Raw genomic sequence first — 17,292 nt, 5'->3', positions numbered from 1 at the left:
ATGCTATGTTATTTCCTCTGTTGAGACTGTGTTGTACAGTGGTACCTTGGTTTACAAATTCAATCCGTTCCGGAAGTCCGTTCTTAAACCAAAGTGTTCTTACACCAAGGCGTGCTTTCCCATAGCAGTGGGGGACTCAATTTACAAATGGAACACACTTGAGAGGAAGTGGAACATGTTCGGCTTCCAAGGCAAAGTTCACACACCAAAACACCTCCTTCTGGGTTTGCAGCATTCTTAATCCAGGTTGTTCATAAACTAAGCTGTTCTTAAACCAAAGTAAGGTAAAGGGACCCCTGACTGTTAGGCCCAGTCGTGACCGACTCTGGGGTTGCGGCGCTCATCTCGCTTTACTGGTCAAGTGAGCCGGCGTACAGCTTCCGGGTCATGTGGCCAGCAGCACTAAGACGCTGCTGGCAAACCAGAGCAGCGCATGGAAATGCCATTTACCTTCCCGCCGGAGTGGTACCTATTTATCTACTTGCACTTTGACGTGCTTTCGAACTGCTAGGTGGGCAGGAGCAGGGACCGAGCAACGGGAGCTCACCCCGTCGCAGGGATTGGAACCGCCGACCTTCTGATCGGCAAGCCCAAGAGGCTCAGTGGTTTAGACCACAGCGCCACCCGCGTCCCAAAACCAAGGTACCACTGTATAATAATTTAAGTTCTAGAGTTATGGGAGCAGGAGAGAAACTTTTATTTATCCATGCAGCCATGCGTTAATTTTATAAGCTTATGCCCTGTCGCCTCTTCCTTGCCGTTCCTCTAAAGAGTTTCCCCTCAATGAAAAGTTCTGCGTAGGAAGTGCCTTCCCGCACCCCCCTGCCAAGGGAAATTCCCTGCACGTAAGAATAATTTTTACTTTGCTCATAGCAGCTCAGGAATCCCCGCCTGCCAGCCAGGCTTAACCCCAGGAGTAGCCGCATTTCCACACAGGGCCAGCGATCCTGCAATAAACAGCTACTTTATCCACCACCCTCTGCTCCTGGCTGCCTCTTGGCTTGGGATAAAACCAAACATGGTATGCTGCGCTGAATGCTTTCAGAAATTCCCACACCTCCTGGGATTAACCTCTACCTCCAGCGATGGCTCTTGGAGCCTAAGACTGCCCCACTGATGACTCACTCCATGTTCCAGGAATGCATGGAGAAGAAAAGAGAGGGTCATCTGTGACGTCCCAAGATGGGAGCAGCCTAATCTCAGGGTTTAACAAGAGGCGAGGGCTGCTGAGTCAGTGGCCTTTCTGGGAATAAACAGGAAGAGGCCAAAGGTGAAAGCGAGTGGAAATACCCACGGACCTCCCGACAATTCCAGCAGGCTGAGACCAAACAGTAGGACAGGCAGCCTCGGTGGGCTCCCCTTTGTTGGAGGTTTTTCAACAGAGGCCGGGTGGCCATCTGCCAGGGATTCTTTAGCGCTGATTGCTGCGTTGCACGGGGTTGGTCTAGATGACCCTCGGGGTCCCTTCCTGCTCTACAGTTCTGGGATTCTATAACTGATCAAAGTATGCCCACATGGGCAAGGAGTGAGGGATGGGGCTGGCCCATTGCCACAAGCCAGCCCGTGTGGTGGTGAGGTTAGAGTGCTGGCCTAGGACCTGGGAGAAATAATAATAATAATAATAATAATAATAATAATAATAATAATAATAATAATAATATATTATTTGTACCACGCCCATCTGGCTGGGTCTCTCCAGCCACTCTGGGCGGCTTCCAACTAAGATTAAAAATACATCAAAATGTCACACATTAAAATCTTCCCTGAACAGGGCTGCCTTCAGATGTCTTCTAAATGTCAGGTAGTTGTTTATCTCTTTGACATCTGGTGGGAGGGCGTTCCGCAGGGCGGGCGCCACCACCGAGAAGGCCCTCTGCCTGGTTCCCTGTAGCTTTGCTTCTTGCAGTGAGGGAACTGCCGGAAGGCCCTCGGAGATGGACCTCAGCATCCAGGCTGAACGATGGGGGTGGAGACGCTCCTTCAGGTCTACTGGGCCTTTGAGGCCGTTTAGGGCTTTCAAGGTCAGCACCAACACTTTGAATTGTGCTCGGAAACGTACTGGGAGCCAATGTAGGTCTTTCAAGACTGGTGTTATGTGGTCTCGGCGGCCGCTCCCAGTCACCAGTCTAGCTGCCGCATTCTGGATTAGTTGTAGTTTCCGGGTCACCTTCAAAGGCAGCCCCATGTAGAGCGCATTGCAGTAGTCCAAGCGGGAGAAACTGGGGTTCATATCCCCACTCAGCCACAAAGCTCACTGGTCGTGTGTCACTGTGTCTCAGCCTAACCTCCCTCGCAGGGTAACGGGAGGGGAAGAACCACGCACACCCACTTAAACTCCTGGGGAAAGGCAGAATGTAAATGTAATGATGATGATGATTATCAACTTCTTCTTCTGAGAGATTTGCAGCCCCAGCGAGAACAGTTCCTCAAGTCTTTTTTGGACTTTTTGAGAGTGGATTCCAGAGTGGGATGCTTTCACTGCTCCTGTTTATTTAGTTTCCTCTCGCTCGGCCTAAATCTCTTGATCCCTTTCCCGCTCGAGCTGCTGGGACGCATGCCGGATCTCTGGGGCCAGGAAAGGACACGGTTCCCATGTGTGCAGGCGGGGAAAGGAAACGACAGACCCTCTGGTTTCCCACTGGGGCTTGGGTTCCAAACTCTCCTTTCCATTCCTTCCCCGCTATTGCTTAATCAATACAGTGCGCCAAGACTACCCCTGGGCACAACCTGAAGGCAATTCGGTTGTGCCCAGAGACCCTGGCTGGGCTGTTATGGTACTGACCTCTTGGGGGCAGCTCCCTGGTCCTGCCCTTGGTTCCATGCCTCAGTTTCTCTCTCCGAAAACCCCGTTCTGCTCTAACGAGAAGGATGAGCCAAGAAGGCAGCATCTGAGGCAGGCCAAACAGCAGGAAAGTCCTTTAATTCTTGTGTTCACACGGTCCGGGTGACCCTGCGGGAAGGAACGAGCTTGGGGTCAGTCGCCTGGGCAGGCAAAACACAGCAAACCCCCTCACAGCAACTGAGGAGCCAAGGAGGATCTAACTTATTCAGGGGAGGATTATGAAAGTTTCATTCCTCTTCGTAAATCTCTTAGCATGCTTAGGGTCACAATGACCTAAGAAGAGCCTGGCTGCTGAATCAAGCCAATGGCCCATCTTAATAATAATAATAATAATAATAATAATAATAATAATAATAATAAATTTTATTTATACCCCGCCCTCCCCGGCCAGAGCTGGGCTCAGGGTGGCTAACACCAATAAAATTTCAGTAAAAACATAATAAGAAAAAAAAGAAAAAATTATCCTGTTCTCACAGTAGCCAGCCAGATGCCTCAATGGAAAACCCACAAGTGGGACACTCAAGTCCCCTAATTTAAATGTATTAAACTGTCTCGTCTCCCTTCATTAGCACTTCACTGATTTTGTAAACACATTAGTTAGGTAAAGATACTCCTAACCGTCAGGTCCAGTCGCGGACGACTCTGGGGTTGCGGCGCTCATCTCGCTCTATAGGCCGAGGGAGCTGGTATTTGTCCGCAGACAGCTTCCTGGTCATGTGGCCAGCATGACTAAGCCGCTTCTGGCGAACCAGAGCAGAGCACGGAAACGCCGTTTACCTTCCCGCCGGAGCAGTACCTATTTATCTACTTGCGCTTTGACGTGCTTTCGAACTGCTAGGTTGGCAGGAGCAGGGACCGAGCAACGGGAGCTCACCCCGTCGCCTGGATTCGAACCGCCGACCTTCTGATCGGCAAGTCCTAGGCTCTGTGGTTTAGACCACAGCACCACCCGCATCCTTATTCAGCCCAAAACTCAGAGACACAGGGTTAAGGTTATCGCATATATCACAGGCACACTGCATTGACAGAAGTCACACGCACACAAAAAGGGTCTATTTACAGTATGAAATTAATGAAATTAACTACAAAAATGTACTAAACTTAAAAATTGCGAAAGCAAAGGCCGAAGTAAAAAACTTAGCATAATCAGATGACCTGGGATGGCTCAGTTGGTAGACCACGAGACTATGAATCTCAGGGCTGCAGGTTTGAGCAGCACACTGGGCAAAAGAAACCTGCATGACCCTAAACTAGATGACCCTCATGGCCCCTTCGAACTCGACAAAATCTTTGAGTCTATGAAAATATGACGAAGACCTATTCAGACATTCCTTAAATTTTCCCTCAGCTACCAAGGGATCAAGTATACCATCCCAGGGATCAAACGCCAGACTATTTAGAAACACAGTTGCAGGGACTTTTGATTCGGAACACAGATATCGCTAGATACATACCAAGCCCGGCCAAAGTCTTTGCTCTCTGCTGGACCTGCAACGCTACAGGACCCAAGAGGTGCACCTGAGGTTATCAGGAGGCTTCTGTTGCAAACGGTGCTTGGACTTGGGACCTCACATTTAACTCAGTAAACCAGCTCCCAGAAACCCTCGGCTGGGTTAGTCTGGCTGCAGCCCTCCCATAATAAGGTCAAGAGATCTCAAAGAGGTGAGAAATCGAGGCGTCTTGTCAGGAAGGCTAATGGCTGCTCAGCTCTCCCAGAGAGGAAGGTTCTTCACAGGTTCCATCGTTTTGCACCATTAGACCCGGCGACTCTACGCAACGCTGAATGAAATTGGGGAGTGGGGCCAAGGTGACTTTTTTTTTTACGATACGATAATCTTTATTGTCATTGTCCCACACAGAACAACAAAATTGGAAAAAACCACATCAGACATTCAAAAGCTGCTATCCCAGCCTGGTTAACCCCCTAAAAACTCCCCCATAATTACCGTAAATACAATGTACTCTCCCAGAGAGTACAACTTACACTGCGTTTATAACCAAAATCACATTTGGATAAAAACTGTTTCTCAGGCAGCTAGTCCTAGTCTTTTTAACCCTGTACCTTCTTCCAGAAAGGTCCGTCTAGTTCAAGCTATGGTTTTCCCAGTAGTGATGTATGGAAGTGAGAGCTGGACCATAAAGAAGGCTGATCGCCAAAGAATGGATGCTTTTGAATTCTGGTGCTGGAGGAGACTCTTGAGAGTCCCATGGACTGCAAGATCAAACCTCTCAATTCTGAAGGAAATCAGCCCTGAGTGCTCACTGGAAGGACAGATCCTGAAGCTGAGGCTCCAAGACTTTGGCCACCTCATGAGAAGAGAAGACTCCCTGGAAAAGACCCTGATGTTGGGAAAGATGGAGGGCACAAGGAGAAGGGGACGACAGAAGACGAGATGGTGGGACAGTGTTCTCGAAGCTACCAGCATGAGTTTGACTAAACTGTGGGAGGCAGTGGAAGACAGGAGTGCCTGGCGTGCTCTGGTCCAGGGGGTCACGAAGAGGCGGACACCACTAAACAACAACAACAACAACCTTCTTCCAGAAGGCAGAAGCTGAAAGAGATCATTTCCGGGGTGCGCACTATCCTGCGCTATCTCTGCAGCTTTTTTATGGCACCTGGAAGCGTAGATTTGATCCAAGGTGGGAAGAGTGCACCCAATTATTCTCTCCGCAGTCTTTACAACCCTGGACTTGCAGGTGCTGCAGGCCTTTGCCCCTTAGCCTTTGAGGTGAACAGGGGAAGCTCTTCACTAGAAAGCAACTTCATGCCAGCTTCACTTGTTGAATTGCTGACATAATAATAATAATGATGATATTATTTATACCCTGCCCATCTGGCTGGTTTCCCCACATAGGTAGGAGGAGGAGGAGGAGCGTCAGGGAGGGGGTTTCCCAGAACAGGAAGGTAGCAATGCGCCCCTGGGTCTCTGCACCGCCTTCCTGGGGGCGAGAAAGGGGAGGAGCCTCCTGGCACGTGGCCTCCGCGTGGCAGCGGGAGAGATTTCCCGCCAAAAACCCGGGAGGGAGGGGGAGAGGGCGGAGCGAGCCGTGATTGGCTGAGGCGGATGACGGCCAGCATTGGAGGGCAGCAGTGCGCCACAGATATAGAAAAAAGGGAAGAGTGACACATGAGCACTGACAGGAGAGAGAAATTGAAAAGCTCGACCGGCTACGTTTGCCTAAATGTTCCTAAAGGCAGGCCGTTTTGCAGACGAAGAACAGAAATTGGAAAAGAGCAGGAGCGCCTCTTTCCCTTCCTGTGGTGCAGCTTATTTCACAAGGGCGGGGGGAGTTGCTGCCGCCCAACCCCTTCGATAAGGAGATTCCGGGTTTCTCTTTTGGCTTTCGAAGGCGCCCGCAGTGGCTCCTGCCCCGGGGCGAGGAAAGGGCGACACATAGACCAGTTTCTAACATGAACCCGGAAGTTCCCTCTACGGACAGTTAAAGGGTGATTCTACATTTTTAACTCTGTGACCTCAGCCTCTGGGCGGCATGAAGGTCCTATATGACATGCGCAGCCGCAGTCGGCGTTGTTCCAACGCCCTTCTCTATCCCCTGCCATCTCTATGGCAATGGGAGCGGCTTCCTTCCTTCCGGTCTGTGCCGGAAGTGTACGTCAGGGCCGCGTTTCGGAGCGCTGCTTTAAAAGGCTGGAAAACAATTCTTTCGCTTTTTATAAACCAGAAATATATATATATTTCTATATATATTATATATATATATATATTTCAAACAAACCACAGTAAAAACAGAAAGCACACATGTAATTAACATATTCAAAATATTATATCCCTCTTCGCCTTATTAGCATATTTATGACAAGGAAAAAACCAAATATATTCCAGCTCGCCTCATTAGCATATTCATGAGAGGAAAAAACAATATTATTCAGCGTTGCCTCATTAGCGTGCGCCCTCGTGTTACCTCACCCGGTGTGTCATGCGGGGGGAGAATATATTAGCATATTAATAAGGCCTATTTGCATACGGGATACGCACGCCGGGGAGGTCGGGCGTGACGTGCGCGCTGACGTCACCGCGGCCCGGCGTCTGCGTGCGCCGCGCTCGGCGCGGGGGCCGCTGGGAGCGCGAGGATGGTGGCCGGCGCCTTCCCGATTGCCAAGCTGCTCTACCTGGGCGTCCGGCAGCTCTCCAAGCCCCTGGCCGCGCGCATCAAGGACGGGGCCCGCGCCAGCCCCTTCTTCCGCCAGTACATCTGCGGGCCCCCCGCGCAACGTGAGTCAGGCGGCGGCAGCGCCCCCCGCGATAGGGGGAGTCTCCCGTCAGGGTTGAAAGGGAAGCCAATGGGAGCGAGGGGTGGGCGGGCGCGCGAGGGGAGTAGGCCAATAGGGAGGTGAGGGGGGCGGGCCTCCGAGGAGCCGCGGGCCAATCGGGAGGGCGGAGAGGCTACGGCGGTGACATTGAGAGGTCCCCTTCCCGGGCGGCACGTGGGGAAGCGGGGGAGGAGGCGGAGCCCCCTGACCCAGTGGCCGGGAATTTTATTAATAAATTAATAAATTAATTAATTATTAATTATTAATCATTAATTATTAATTAATTTTATTCAATAAAATTTGTACAGCGCTGGGCTGTTTGGAAAAACCAGCAAAGCGGTTTACAAAGAACAAAGCAGTGAAAACAAATCAGTGAAAAGTTAAAAACCAAGTTAGAAATCCAAACTTAAATTCATCAATAGACACTAGAACTCACAGCAACTTTCTAAGCCTCCGAACAGGCTTGGCTGAGCAAAGGGGATCTTTAGCCGCCGGGCGTCCACAGGCCATAGCTGTCAACTTACAGATTTGAAAATAAGGGACCAGCAGCCAAAATAAGGGATTTTGCTATTGTAAAGAGTTACATACATTGGTAGGTTTGACAGATGCTGTCAATCCGGCATGAGGCCCCGCCCTTCTGCGTCCCTTCCCATCCCCTCCTCTTTCTCCTCCCTCAGGCAGCCTCCTCAGCTGCCACCACCGCTGCGCACGCGCTCTCTCATGGCGGAGGACCCCAAGCAGCTGCTTCTCTCCTGAGCCGGGCGAGCGTGAAACCCAGGAAATTTAAGGGACATCATCAATAAGGGACACGGCGCTGGGATAAGGGAGTTTCCCACCAAATAAGGGACGGTTGACAGCTATGCCACAGGCAGGGAGTTCCCAAGTGTGAGTGTCGGGAGGCAGTTGGAGGATGGATGGTGGCTAACAGATTGAGGTTGAATCCTGACAAGACAGAAGTACTGTTTTGGGGGGACAGGCAGTGGGTTGGTGTAGAGGACTCCCTGGTCCTGAATGGGGCAACTGTGTCCCTGAAGGACCAGGTGCGCAGCCTGGGAGTCATTTTGGACTCACAGCTGTCCATGGAGGCGCAGGTCAATTCTGTGTCCAGGGTGGCTGTTTATCAGCTCCATCTGGTACGCAGGATGAGACCCTCCCTGCCCGCGGACTGCCTCGCCAGAGTGGTGCATGCTCTGGTTATCTCCCGCTTGGACTACTGCAATGCGCTCTTCGTGGGGCTACCTTTGAAGGTGACCCGGAAACTACAACTAATCCAGAATGTGGCAGCTAGACTGGTGACTGGGAGCGGCCGCCAGGACAACATAACACCGGTCCTGAAAGATCTTCATTGGCTCCCAGTACATTTCCGAGCACAATTCAAAGGGTTGGTGCTGACCTTTAAAGCCCTAAATGGCCTCGGTCCTGTATACCTGAAGGAGTGTCTCCACCTCCATCATTCTGCCCAGATACTGAGGTCCAGCTCTGCTGAAAAAAATTGCTGACCCCTGACTTTTTATGGTTCATGGGCATCTGTTCCATTAAATGATGCTTTGCAGGAGGTGTCCTGCCCACCCTTCCTGCCCCGGAGGACAGAAATAGGATCATAGGATCGTAGACTCGGAAGGGACCCTAAGTGTCACAGCAATGCAGGAATCATCAAACTCACATTTAATCACTTTATCCACAAGAATATCCTCAATAACTGTTCTCTGTAAATAGTAAAAGTCCATTCTTAACTGGTCTGCTCAGACAATTACCTTGAAGCTAGTGCGACTGGTTCAGGAGTCTCTCTCTCAGACAAGATGGCAGGTTTGAAAGCAACCGCACAAGCATTGTTATAGTCTTGGATCATGCCGCCTTTTCCCTGAAATAAAAAAGTCCCAAACACTGCAGCATTTCCTCATAGGGGTGTCCTGAGAGATCTGCATTGGCTCCCTGTCCATTTCCAAGCACAATTCAAAGTGTTGGTGCTGACCTTGAAAGCCCTAAACAGCCTCAAAGGCCCTGTATACCTGAAGGAGCGTCTCCACCCCATTGTCCAGCCCAGACACTGAGGTCCAGCTCTGAGGGCCTTCTGGCGGTTCCCTCATTGCAAGAAGTCAAGTTACAGGGAACCAGGCAGAGGGCCTTCTCGGTGGTGGCACCCACCCTGTGGAATGCCGCCCCTCAGATGTGAAGGAAATATGCAGCTATCCTATCTTTAAAAGGCATCTGAAGGAAGTTTTTAATATTTAATGCTGTATTTTTAACACTCGATTGGGAGCCACCCAGAGTGGCTGGGGAAGCTCCGCCAGATGGGCAGGGTATAAAAAAATTATTAATTATTATTATTATTATTATTATTATGGACTCTCTTCATCTCCTTGATTGTTTCGGCTGCCCTTTTCTGAACCTTTCTGAACTCCACAGTGTCTGCCATGGTGAAAATTGGGGTGTTATTTTTATCCATGACATTTGCATACTGCCCTTCCATCAACAGATCTCAGCGCAATTTGCAACATTAAAATTACAATTGACCCCCCCCCCCCAAATATACCCTCCAGGCCTCTCTTGGAGGAAACACACACAAAAAGGCCTCAGAGGATGACCTCAGGGTCGAGGTAGGAAATATGGGAGAAACACACTTTGAAAATTAGTATAAATTAATATGGAGATGGTATTTAACACCAGTCAGATTAAATCAAATAAACAAGGAATATTCCGTGCTATGTTGCCAGGAAACAGGGACCTATGTTCACATGTCATGAGGGTGTAAATACGTACAATTTTTTGGGCAAAGGGTGTTTAAGTAGATAATTAAAGCTGACCAAAGCATTATTATCAATTTACGATGGGGTGGAAGCAGCTCGAGCGGGAAAGGGATCAAGAGATTTAGGCCGAGCGAGCGGAAACTAAATAAACAGGAGCAGTGAAAGCATCCCACTCTGGAATCCACTCTCAAAAAGTCCAAAAAAGACTTGAGGAACTGTTCTCGCTGGGGCTGCAAATCTCTCAGAAGAAGAAGTTGATCATCATCATCATCATTACATTTACATTCTGCCTTTCCCCAGGAGATTAAGTGGGTGTGCGTGGTTCTTCCCCTCCCGTTACCCTGCGAGGGAGGTTAGGCTGAGACACAGTGACACACGACCAGGGAGCTGACCAAAGCGTTATCAATTTATTATCAATTTATTATGGGGTGGAAGGTTCACAGGCTACGAAGGACTTACTCTCTAATTTATCGACAGCTGCACGAATTATTATAGCTAGGAAGTAGAAGGAGCAAGGTGAATATAAAATGGAAGAACGGTACAAAGAGGTGTGAGATTTAGCTGTTAATGACAAATTAACATGTGCCATTCAGGTAAGATAGGGAATATGCAGGAGAAATGATTTTGAGGAGATATAGAGGGTGTTTGTAGAATTTATACTGCTAAAACGGAAAGGGGTCCAACCATCGCAAGAGGTGTTGAAATTTTGGGAGGTTGGATAGTGACAATGGAATGGTCTCAGGGAGTGGGCTGCACGTTTATATTTATTATTATTACTTTGTCAAAGTAGGACAGAGGTGGCGCTGTGGGTTAAACCACAGAGCCGAGGGCTTGCCGATCGGAAGGTCGGTGGTTCGAATCCCCGTGACGGGGTGAGCTCCCATTGTTCGGTCCCTGCTCCTGCCCACCTAGCAGTTCGAAAGCACCTCAAAGTGCAAGTAGATAAATAGGTACTGCTCCGGCGGGAAGGTAAACGGCGTTTCCGTGCGCTGCTCTGGTTCGCCAGAAGCGGCTTAGTCATGGTGGCCATGGAAGCTGTACGCCGGCTCCCTCGGCCAGTAAAGCGAGATGAGTGCCGCAACCCCAGAGTCGGCCACGACTAGACCTAATGGCCAGGGGTCCCTTTACCTTTTACTTTGTCAAAGTAAAAATTAAAATATAAGTGATGCCTGGAAGGTGCAGGCCCAGCACCCTGGACATTCCTCACTCTTCCTTTTCCTCTTGCAGTGTACCACTGGGTGGAGATGCGAGCCAAGATGCGCATCATGGGCTTCCGTGGCGCCGCCATCAAGCCGCTGAACGAGGAGGCGGCCGCCGAACTGGGGGCGGAACTGCTGGGCGAAGCCATCGTCTTTGGGGTGGGGGGCCTGTGCATCTTCCTGGAGTACTCCCGCCAAACAACCAACAGCAAGAAAAAGGAGGACGAGTTGAGCAGCACCCTCGAGAGCCTGCAGGAGCAGGTGGCCGAGCTGAACTTGACCGTGGAGACCCTGGACGCCCGGCTGCGGGAGCTCAACCGGGTCCTCGTGGAGGTCTCGGCCTCCCCCAAGAAATAACGGGGATGGCGGGCAGAGAGAGAGAGAGAGGCGGCTTCCTAAAACTGCGCCCGACTGCCGGCTGCGCCGCGAGGTTCCCCCTTGCTGGACGGCGAAGGGCGCCGCGGGGATCCTGGCCTACGCGGGATTCGGGGTGCGAAAGCCCCGCGTCCCAACCGACCCTGTGGTGCTGAGTTTCTCGGCCTTTTGCAAGCGTGTAAATACTGAATCTATTAAAAAAACAACCCAAATCGCGGAGAGAAAAACTCTCAGCCTAACTGATTGTGGGGAGGAGCTGCAAGGGCAGTGGGTGGGCGTAGGGAATCCTGCATGGCAGGGGTTGGACTAGATGACCGCTGGGGGTACCCCTCCAACGACAGTTGGCCGTCGGTCAGGGGTTCTTTAGCCCTGGTTAACTCTGTGTTATTCTGGGTGGTGTGTGAATGAATGAATTTTATTATTACGGTCACAGACCAGTTCCGGGTCACTTACAATATCAGGAAAATCATAAAAGACAATAGGGATACATTGAATTGCAATTGGGTACAACAGAGACAACAGTTAAAAAAATATATATATTAAATCTTGATCACTAAAATATAACCTAAAATTATCATTTAAAACCTTAATCGTTTTGGTAGTACAGCTTGTTCCCTAAATTTTTTGGCAGTATTAACACAACTGGGTGGTGTGTTCATGGTGGTAATCCCGAACTGTGGTGATCGAAGCTTCCTGTTTTCTGGCATTTGTTCTATAGCATTTAAACATTTCCCAGATTCTGGAAGTGGGGAGAGAGAGCCGATGCCTTGGGGCCATGGATTTAAAAGCACTGCCGGGGCATGTTCTGCTTTTCAGCACTGAGACGGTGCAGCAATCTTCTTTTCCATTTACAGTGGTGCCCCGCAAGACGAATGCCTCGCAATACGAAAAACCCGCTAGACGAAAGGGTTTTCCGTTTTTCGATGCGCTTCGCAAGACGATTTTCCCTATGGCCTTGCTTCGCAAGACGGAAACGTCTTGCGAGTCTTGCGATTTTTTTCGCTCCCCCCCCCTTTTTCTAAGCCGCTATGCCGCTAATAGCCTTTTAGCCGCTAAGGCGCTAAGCCTTTAATAGCCGCTAATCCGCTAATAGCCTTTTAGCCGCTAAGGCGCTAAGCCTTTAATAGCCGCTAAACCGCTAATAGCGCTAATCCGCTAAGCCGCTAATAGGGTTGCTTCGCAAGACGAAAAGACTGCTAGACGAAGAGACTCGCGGAACGGATTATTTTCGTCTTGCGAGGCACCACTGTACAGAGCTGGGGTTTGGGGGAGGTGGTCTGGGAGCTGCTTTCAGGTTCCTCCGAGCTTCAGTCCCCAAGTGCAGTGGTTGGGGGAACTCCACTCCTGCTAATATTGGATCACTGCATTAACATGTAGGGATAAGGCAGAGCAAATCCATCCACCGTCTTTGAGGGAGGACTGGGTGTTTGAGGAGAGGGCGGCACCGTTCCGGCCCCAAACTGAAGCCCTCTCAATGTGCCCTAAAACAGCTTTTCCCCGGCCTGGCGTTCTCTGCTGCCTTTCAGGCAACGACTCCCAGAAGCCTCAGCCTGACCCTCCCAAGAAGGGGTGAAAACTTTCAGCTCCCCATCCCAAAGGAGCCCAGCACAATGATCAAAGTACAGTGGATGCTCGGGTTGCGAACGTTATCCGTGTGGGATGCAGGTTCGCAACCCGCGCCTGCGCATGTGTGGGTTGCAATTTGGCACTTCTGCGCATGCGCAAAGCATGATTTAGCCCTTCTGCACATCCGCCAAAACCCGGAAGTACAGTGGTACCTTGGGTTACATACACTTCAGGTTACATACGCTTCAGATTACAGACTCCGCTAACCCAGAAATAGTGCTTCAGGTTAAGAACTTTGCTTAGGATGAGAACAAAAATCGTGCTCCGGCGGCGCGGCAGCAGCAGGAGGCTCCATTAACTAAAGTGGTGCTTCAGGTTAAGAACCGTTTCAGGATAAGAACGGACCTCCGGAATGAATTAAGTACTTAACCCGAGGTACCACCGTAACCCGTTCCAGTACTTCCGGGTTTTGGCGGTCCGCAACCCGAAAAGACACAACCTGAAGCGGCTGTAACCCGAGGTATGACTGTACTGATATGTGGTGCATCATGGGAACGGCACCGTATTTGATGATAACCAGCAGCAAAACCAAACGCTGCTGTCCCTTTAAGACCAAAACACTTTGTGCATCATCGAAATGCCTTCTGCCGAGCCACTTAAATAATTAATTTCCTTAAAAGCACTTTCATCGACTGCCTTTGCTTAGATGGGAGGCAAAAGCGAATCCACAGAGTAGCAGGGCAGAGGATTACCGACAATGAAATACAGGGGGGCTGGGAGAGGAGAACGGAAACCAATTTGAGGTGACCTTGTCCTTCCTTGATTGGCCTTCCCAAAACTGCCCCTTGAATTCCTATTTTTAGATGAGGCTTGCCTGTTCCAATAAAGAAAGCCCTTCTTCACACAGATCCTGCAGGAGGCAGCGACGGCCGCCAACCTGGATGCCTTTAAAAGAGAATTGGAAAAATTCATGAGCTATCGATGGCTATTAGCCATTTGCTTCTGAATGCCAGTTCCTGGAAACCGCAGGATGGGAGAATTGCTCTTGTGCTCAGATACTGCTTGCTGGCTTATCTTCGTTGCATCTTCTTGTTGACTGTGGGGATGCTGCCATTGGCCTGATCCAGGAAGCTCACATTTTATTATGGCCACTGAGAAGAGGATGCTAGACTAGACAGGGGCCTAGTCTTGACCCAGCAAGCTTTTCTTATCTCCTTAAACTCTTGGCTAGGTCAGCTGCGTTCCAAAGAGAGGATCCCAGGATCCAGGGTTTCCCAAACTTGGGTCTCCAGCTCCTATTGGACTACAACTCCCATCACCCCTAGCTAGCAGGACCAGTGGTCAGGGATGATGGGGATTATACAGTGAGGGGAAAAAACGTATTTGATCCCCTGCTAAATATGCCCGTTTGCCGTCTGACGAAGAAATGATCAGTCCATTAATTTTAATGGTAGGTCTATTGTAGCTGTGAGAGACAGAATAACAACAGGGAAACCCCCAGAAACCCAGAAAACAAAAATCAGAGATTGATGTGCATTGTTGTTTAGTCATTTAGTCGTGTCCAGCTCTTCGTGACCCCCTGGACCAGAGCACGCCAGGCCCTCCTGTCTTCCACTGCCTCCCACAGTTTGGTCAAACTCATGCTGGTAGCTTCGAGAACACTGTCCCGCCATCTCGTCCTCCGTCGTCCCCTTCTCCTTGTGCCCTCCATCTTTCCCAACATCAGGGTCTTTTCCAGGGAGTCTTCTCTTCTCATGAAGTGGCCAAAGTATTGGAGCCTCAGCTTCAGGATCTGTCCTTCCAGTGAGCACTCAGAGCTGATTTCCTTAAGGATGGAGAGGTTTGATCTTCTTGCAGTCCATGGGACTCTCAAGAGTCTCCTCCAGCACCAGAATTCAAAAGTATCCATTCTTTGGCGATCAGCCTTCTTTATGGTCCAGCTCTCAATTCCATACATCACTTCCATACATCACATTCCATACATTATATAATGATGTGCATTATAATGAGTGAAATAAGTATTTGATCCCCTATCAACCAGCCAGATGTCAGGCTACCTGGTATCTTCACCAACGAGCTGAGATTAGAAGCACCTGCTGTAAGCCAGTGTGGTGTAGTGGTTAAGAGTGGTGGAGTCGTAATCTGGTGAACTGGGTTCGATTCCCCGCTCCTCCACATGCAGCTGCTGGGTGACCTCGGGCCAGTCACACTTCTCTGAAGTCTCTCAGCCTCACTCACCTCACAGAGTGTTAGTTGTGGGGGGGGGGAAGGAAATTGTTAGCCGCTTTGAGACTCCTTCGGGTAATGATAAATCGGGATATGAAATCCAAACTACTTCTTCTTCTTCTTCTTCTTCTGGAGAGGTTTTACCTGTAATCCCAGAGGGCAAACGGGCAAATTTAGCAGGGGATCAAATACTTCTTTCCCCTCACTGTAGTCCAAAAGCAGCTGGAGACACCCAAGGCACTGGTCTTGCAACAGGCAGCCTGATCCAAGCCGGGCCACGGCAGGAGCACTACCGCCGTGCAAATACACGGCGAGAGATTAAGAAACTGGTCCCCACAAATGCATGTTTGGATCCCAAAGTGGGGTGCACCGTGGCAGAAAGTAAGACAGCCTTAAATAGCACTGGAAATGCAAACAGCCAGCAGGTGGCAATGTTGTCTTTTGAGAAGACCTGGTCCTTTTTGTCAAATCTGTCCATTCTCCCACCCTTAAAAATGAGAGGTGGGTCAGCCGAAGAGTGTCTGCTTCGCATGCAGAACGTTCCAGATTCCATCCCCAATGGCACCTGCCGGTGTGGCTGGGAGAACACCTCCCTGGCAACCCCCAGAGAGATGCTGCCAGCCAGTGTAGGCCGGGTGCAAATTAAATTTGAGGTTAATAGCCAAGGTTCATGAGGCCTGAATGCTTAGGACTGCTGCTACCTAAAGCTGAAATCCTTAACAAATGCAGTAAGGCCAATTGAACACGCAGTAGATCTTGGTTCTTCAGAATCAGTCTATAGCATTGCATTTCTCCAGCCTGAAGTTCCTTGTTTACTCCAGCCTTGCTGGTCTATATCTTTCTTCTTTGGCGATCACTTGTAGCCAAGTAAGATTGTCTTCCATAAACACGGTCTTAACAGTGAGTCTGTAAGTGACTGTGGAGGCCAATTCTGGATCCACACGTCCTTCCACAGTGGGGACATTGGTTTCTGGGCGGGAGTTGGTCCCGGTGTGGATTTGCCAAGCGTGCCTTCCTCTTAGCACGTTTCTCCCTTGCGTCCTGAGTTCGAGTGTCTTCAAACCCCAGGACACCTTTGGTCAAGGCTGTTCTCCAACTGGAGCGCTTGCAGGCCAGTGTTTCCAAATTGCTGTTTATACTACATTCTTAAAAATTTGCCTTGAGACTGTCTTTAAACCTCTTTTGATCATAGAATCAGAAGGGGTACTCAAGGATCATCTAGTCCAACCCCCTGCAATGCAGGAATCTCAGCTAAAGCATCCCTGGCAGATGGCCACCCAACCTCTGCTTAGAAACCTCCAAGGAAGGAGAGTCCACCACTTTCCTATGGTGTCCGACAGCTCTTACCATCAGAAAGTTCTTCCCAACGTTTAGCCGGAACTTCCTTTCTTGTAACCCGAGTCCGTTGGTTCGGGTCCCCTCCTCCAGAACAGGAGAAAACAAGCTTGCTCCATCTTCATGGCAGAGCCCTTGAAATATTCAAAGGGCCTCAGTCTCCTCTTTTCCATGCTGAACATCCCCAACTCCTTCAACCGTTCCTCACAAGGCTAGCTTTCCGAACCCTTGACCCTTTTCCTCTCCTGGCTAAACATCCCCAACTCCCTCAACTCTTCCTCTGAAGTTTCAAGATGCGGTCGCCCTCCTCTGCCCACCTTCCAGCCTGTCAACATCCTTAAATTGTGGTAATATAATAATAATTTATTATTTATACCCTGCCCATCTGGCTGGGTTTCCCCAGCCACTCTGGGCAGCTTCCAACCAAATATTAAAAACAATACAGCGTCACACATTAAAAACTTCCCTAAACAGGGCCTCCTTCAGTTGTCTTTTAAAAGTAAAATAGTTGTTTATTTCCTTAACATCTGATGGAAGGGGATTCCACAGGGTGGGTGCCACTACCAAGAAGGCCCTCTGCCTGGTTCCCTGTAACTTGGCCTCTCGCAGTGAGGGAACCACCAGAAGGCACTCGGAGCTGGACCTCCGTGTCCGGGTAGAACGATGGGGGTGGAGACGCTGCTTCAGGTATATTGTGCCTTTGAGGCCGTTTGGGGCTTTAAAGGTCAG

At 49.9% G+C, this 17,292-nt stretch overlaps 1 protein-coding gene across 1 annotated transcript; it reads left to right on the top strand.

The window, feature by feature from the left end:
• Nucleotides 1-6,868: 6,868 nt before the first annotated feature.
• On the top strand, nt 6,869-11,652 carry OPA3 (outer mitochondrial membrane lipid metabolism regulator OPA3). Its single transcript, XM_028741903.2, has 2 exons — nt 6,869-7,077; nt 11,090-11,652. Exons 1-2 carry the CDS (start codon nt 6,936-6,938, stop codon nt 11,416-11,418), a joined length of 471 nt encoding a protein of 156 aa, XP_028597736.2. The 5' UTR covers nt 6,869-6,935; the 3' UTR covers nt 11,419-11,652.
• The last annotated feature ends 5,640 nt before the right edge of the window (nt 11,653-17,292 follow it).

This window comes from Podarcis muralis, chromosome 7 (assembly GCF_964188315.1).
Source record: "Podarcis muralis chromosome 7, rPodMur119.hap1.1, whole genome shotgun sequence".
NCBI classification, from domain to species: Eukaryota; Metazoa; Chordata; class Lepidosauria; order Squamata; family Lacertidae; genus Podarcis; species Podarcis muralis.
This window is presented reverse-complemented; position numbering and strand designations above follow the sequence as displayed.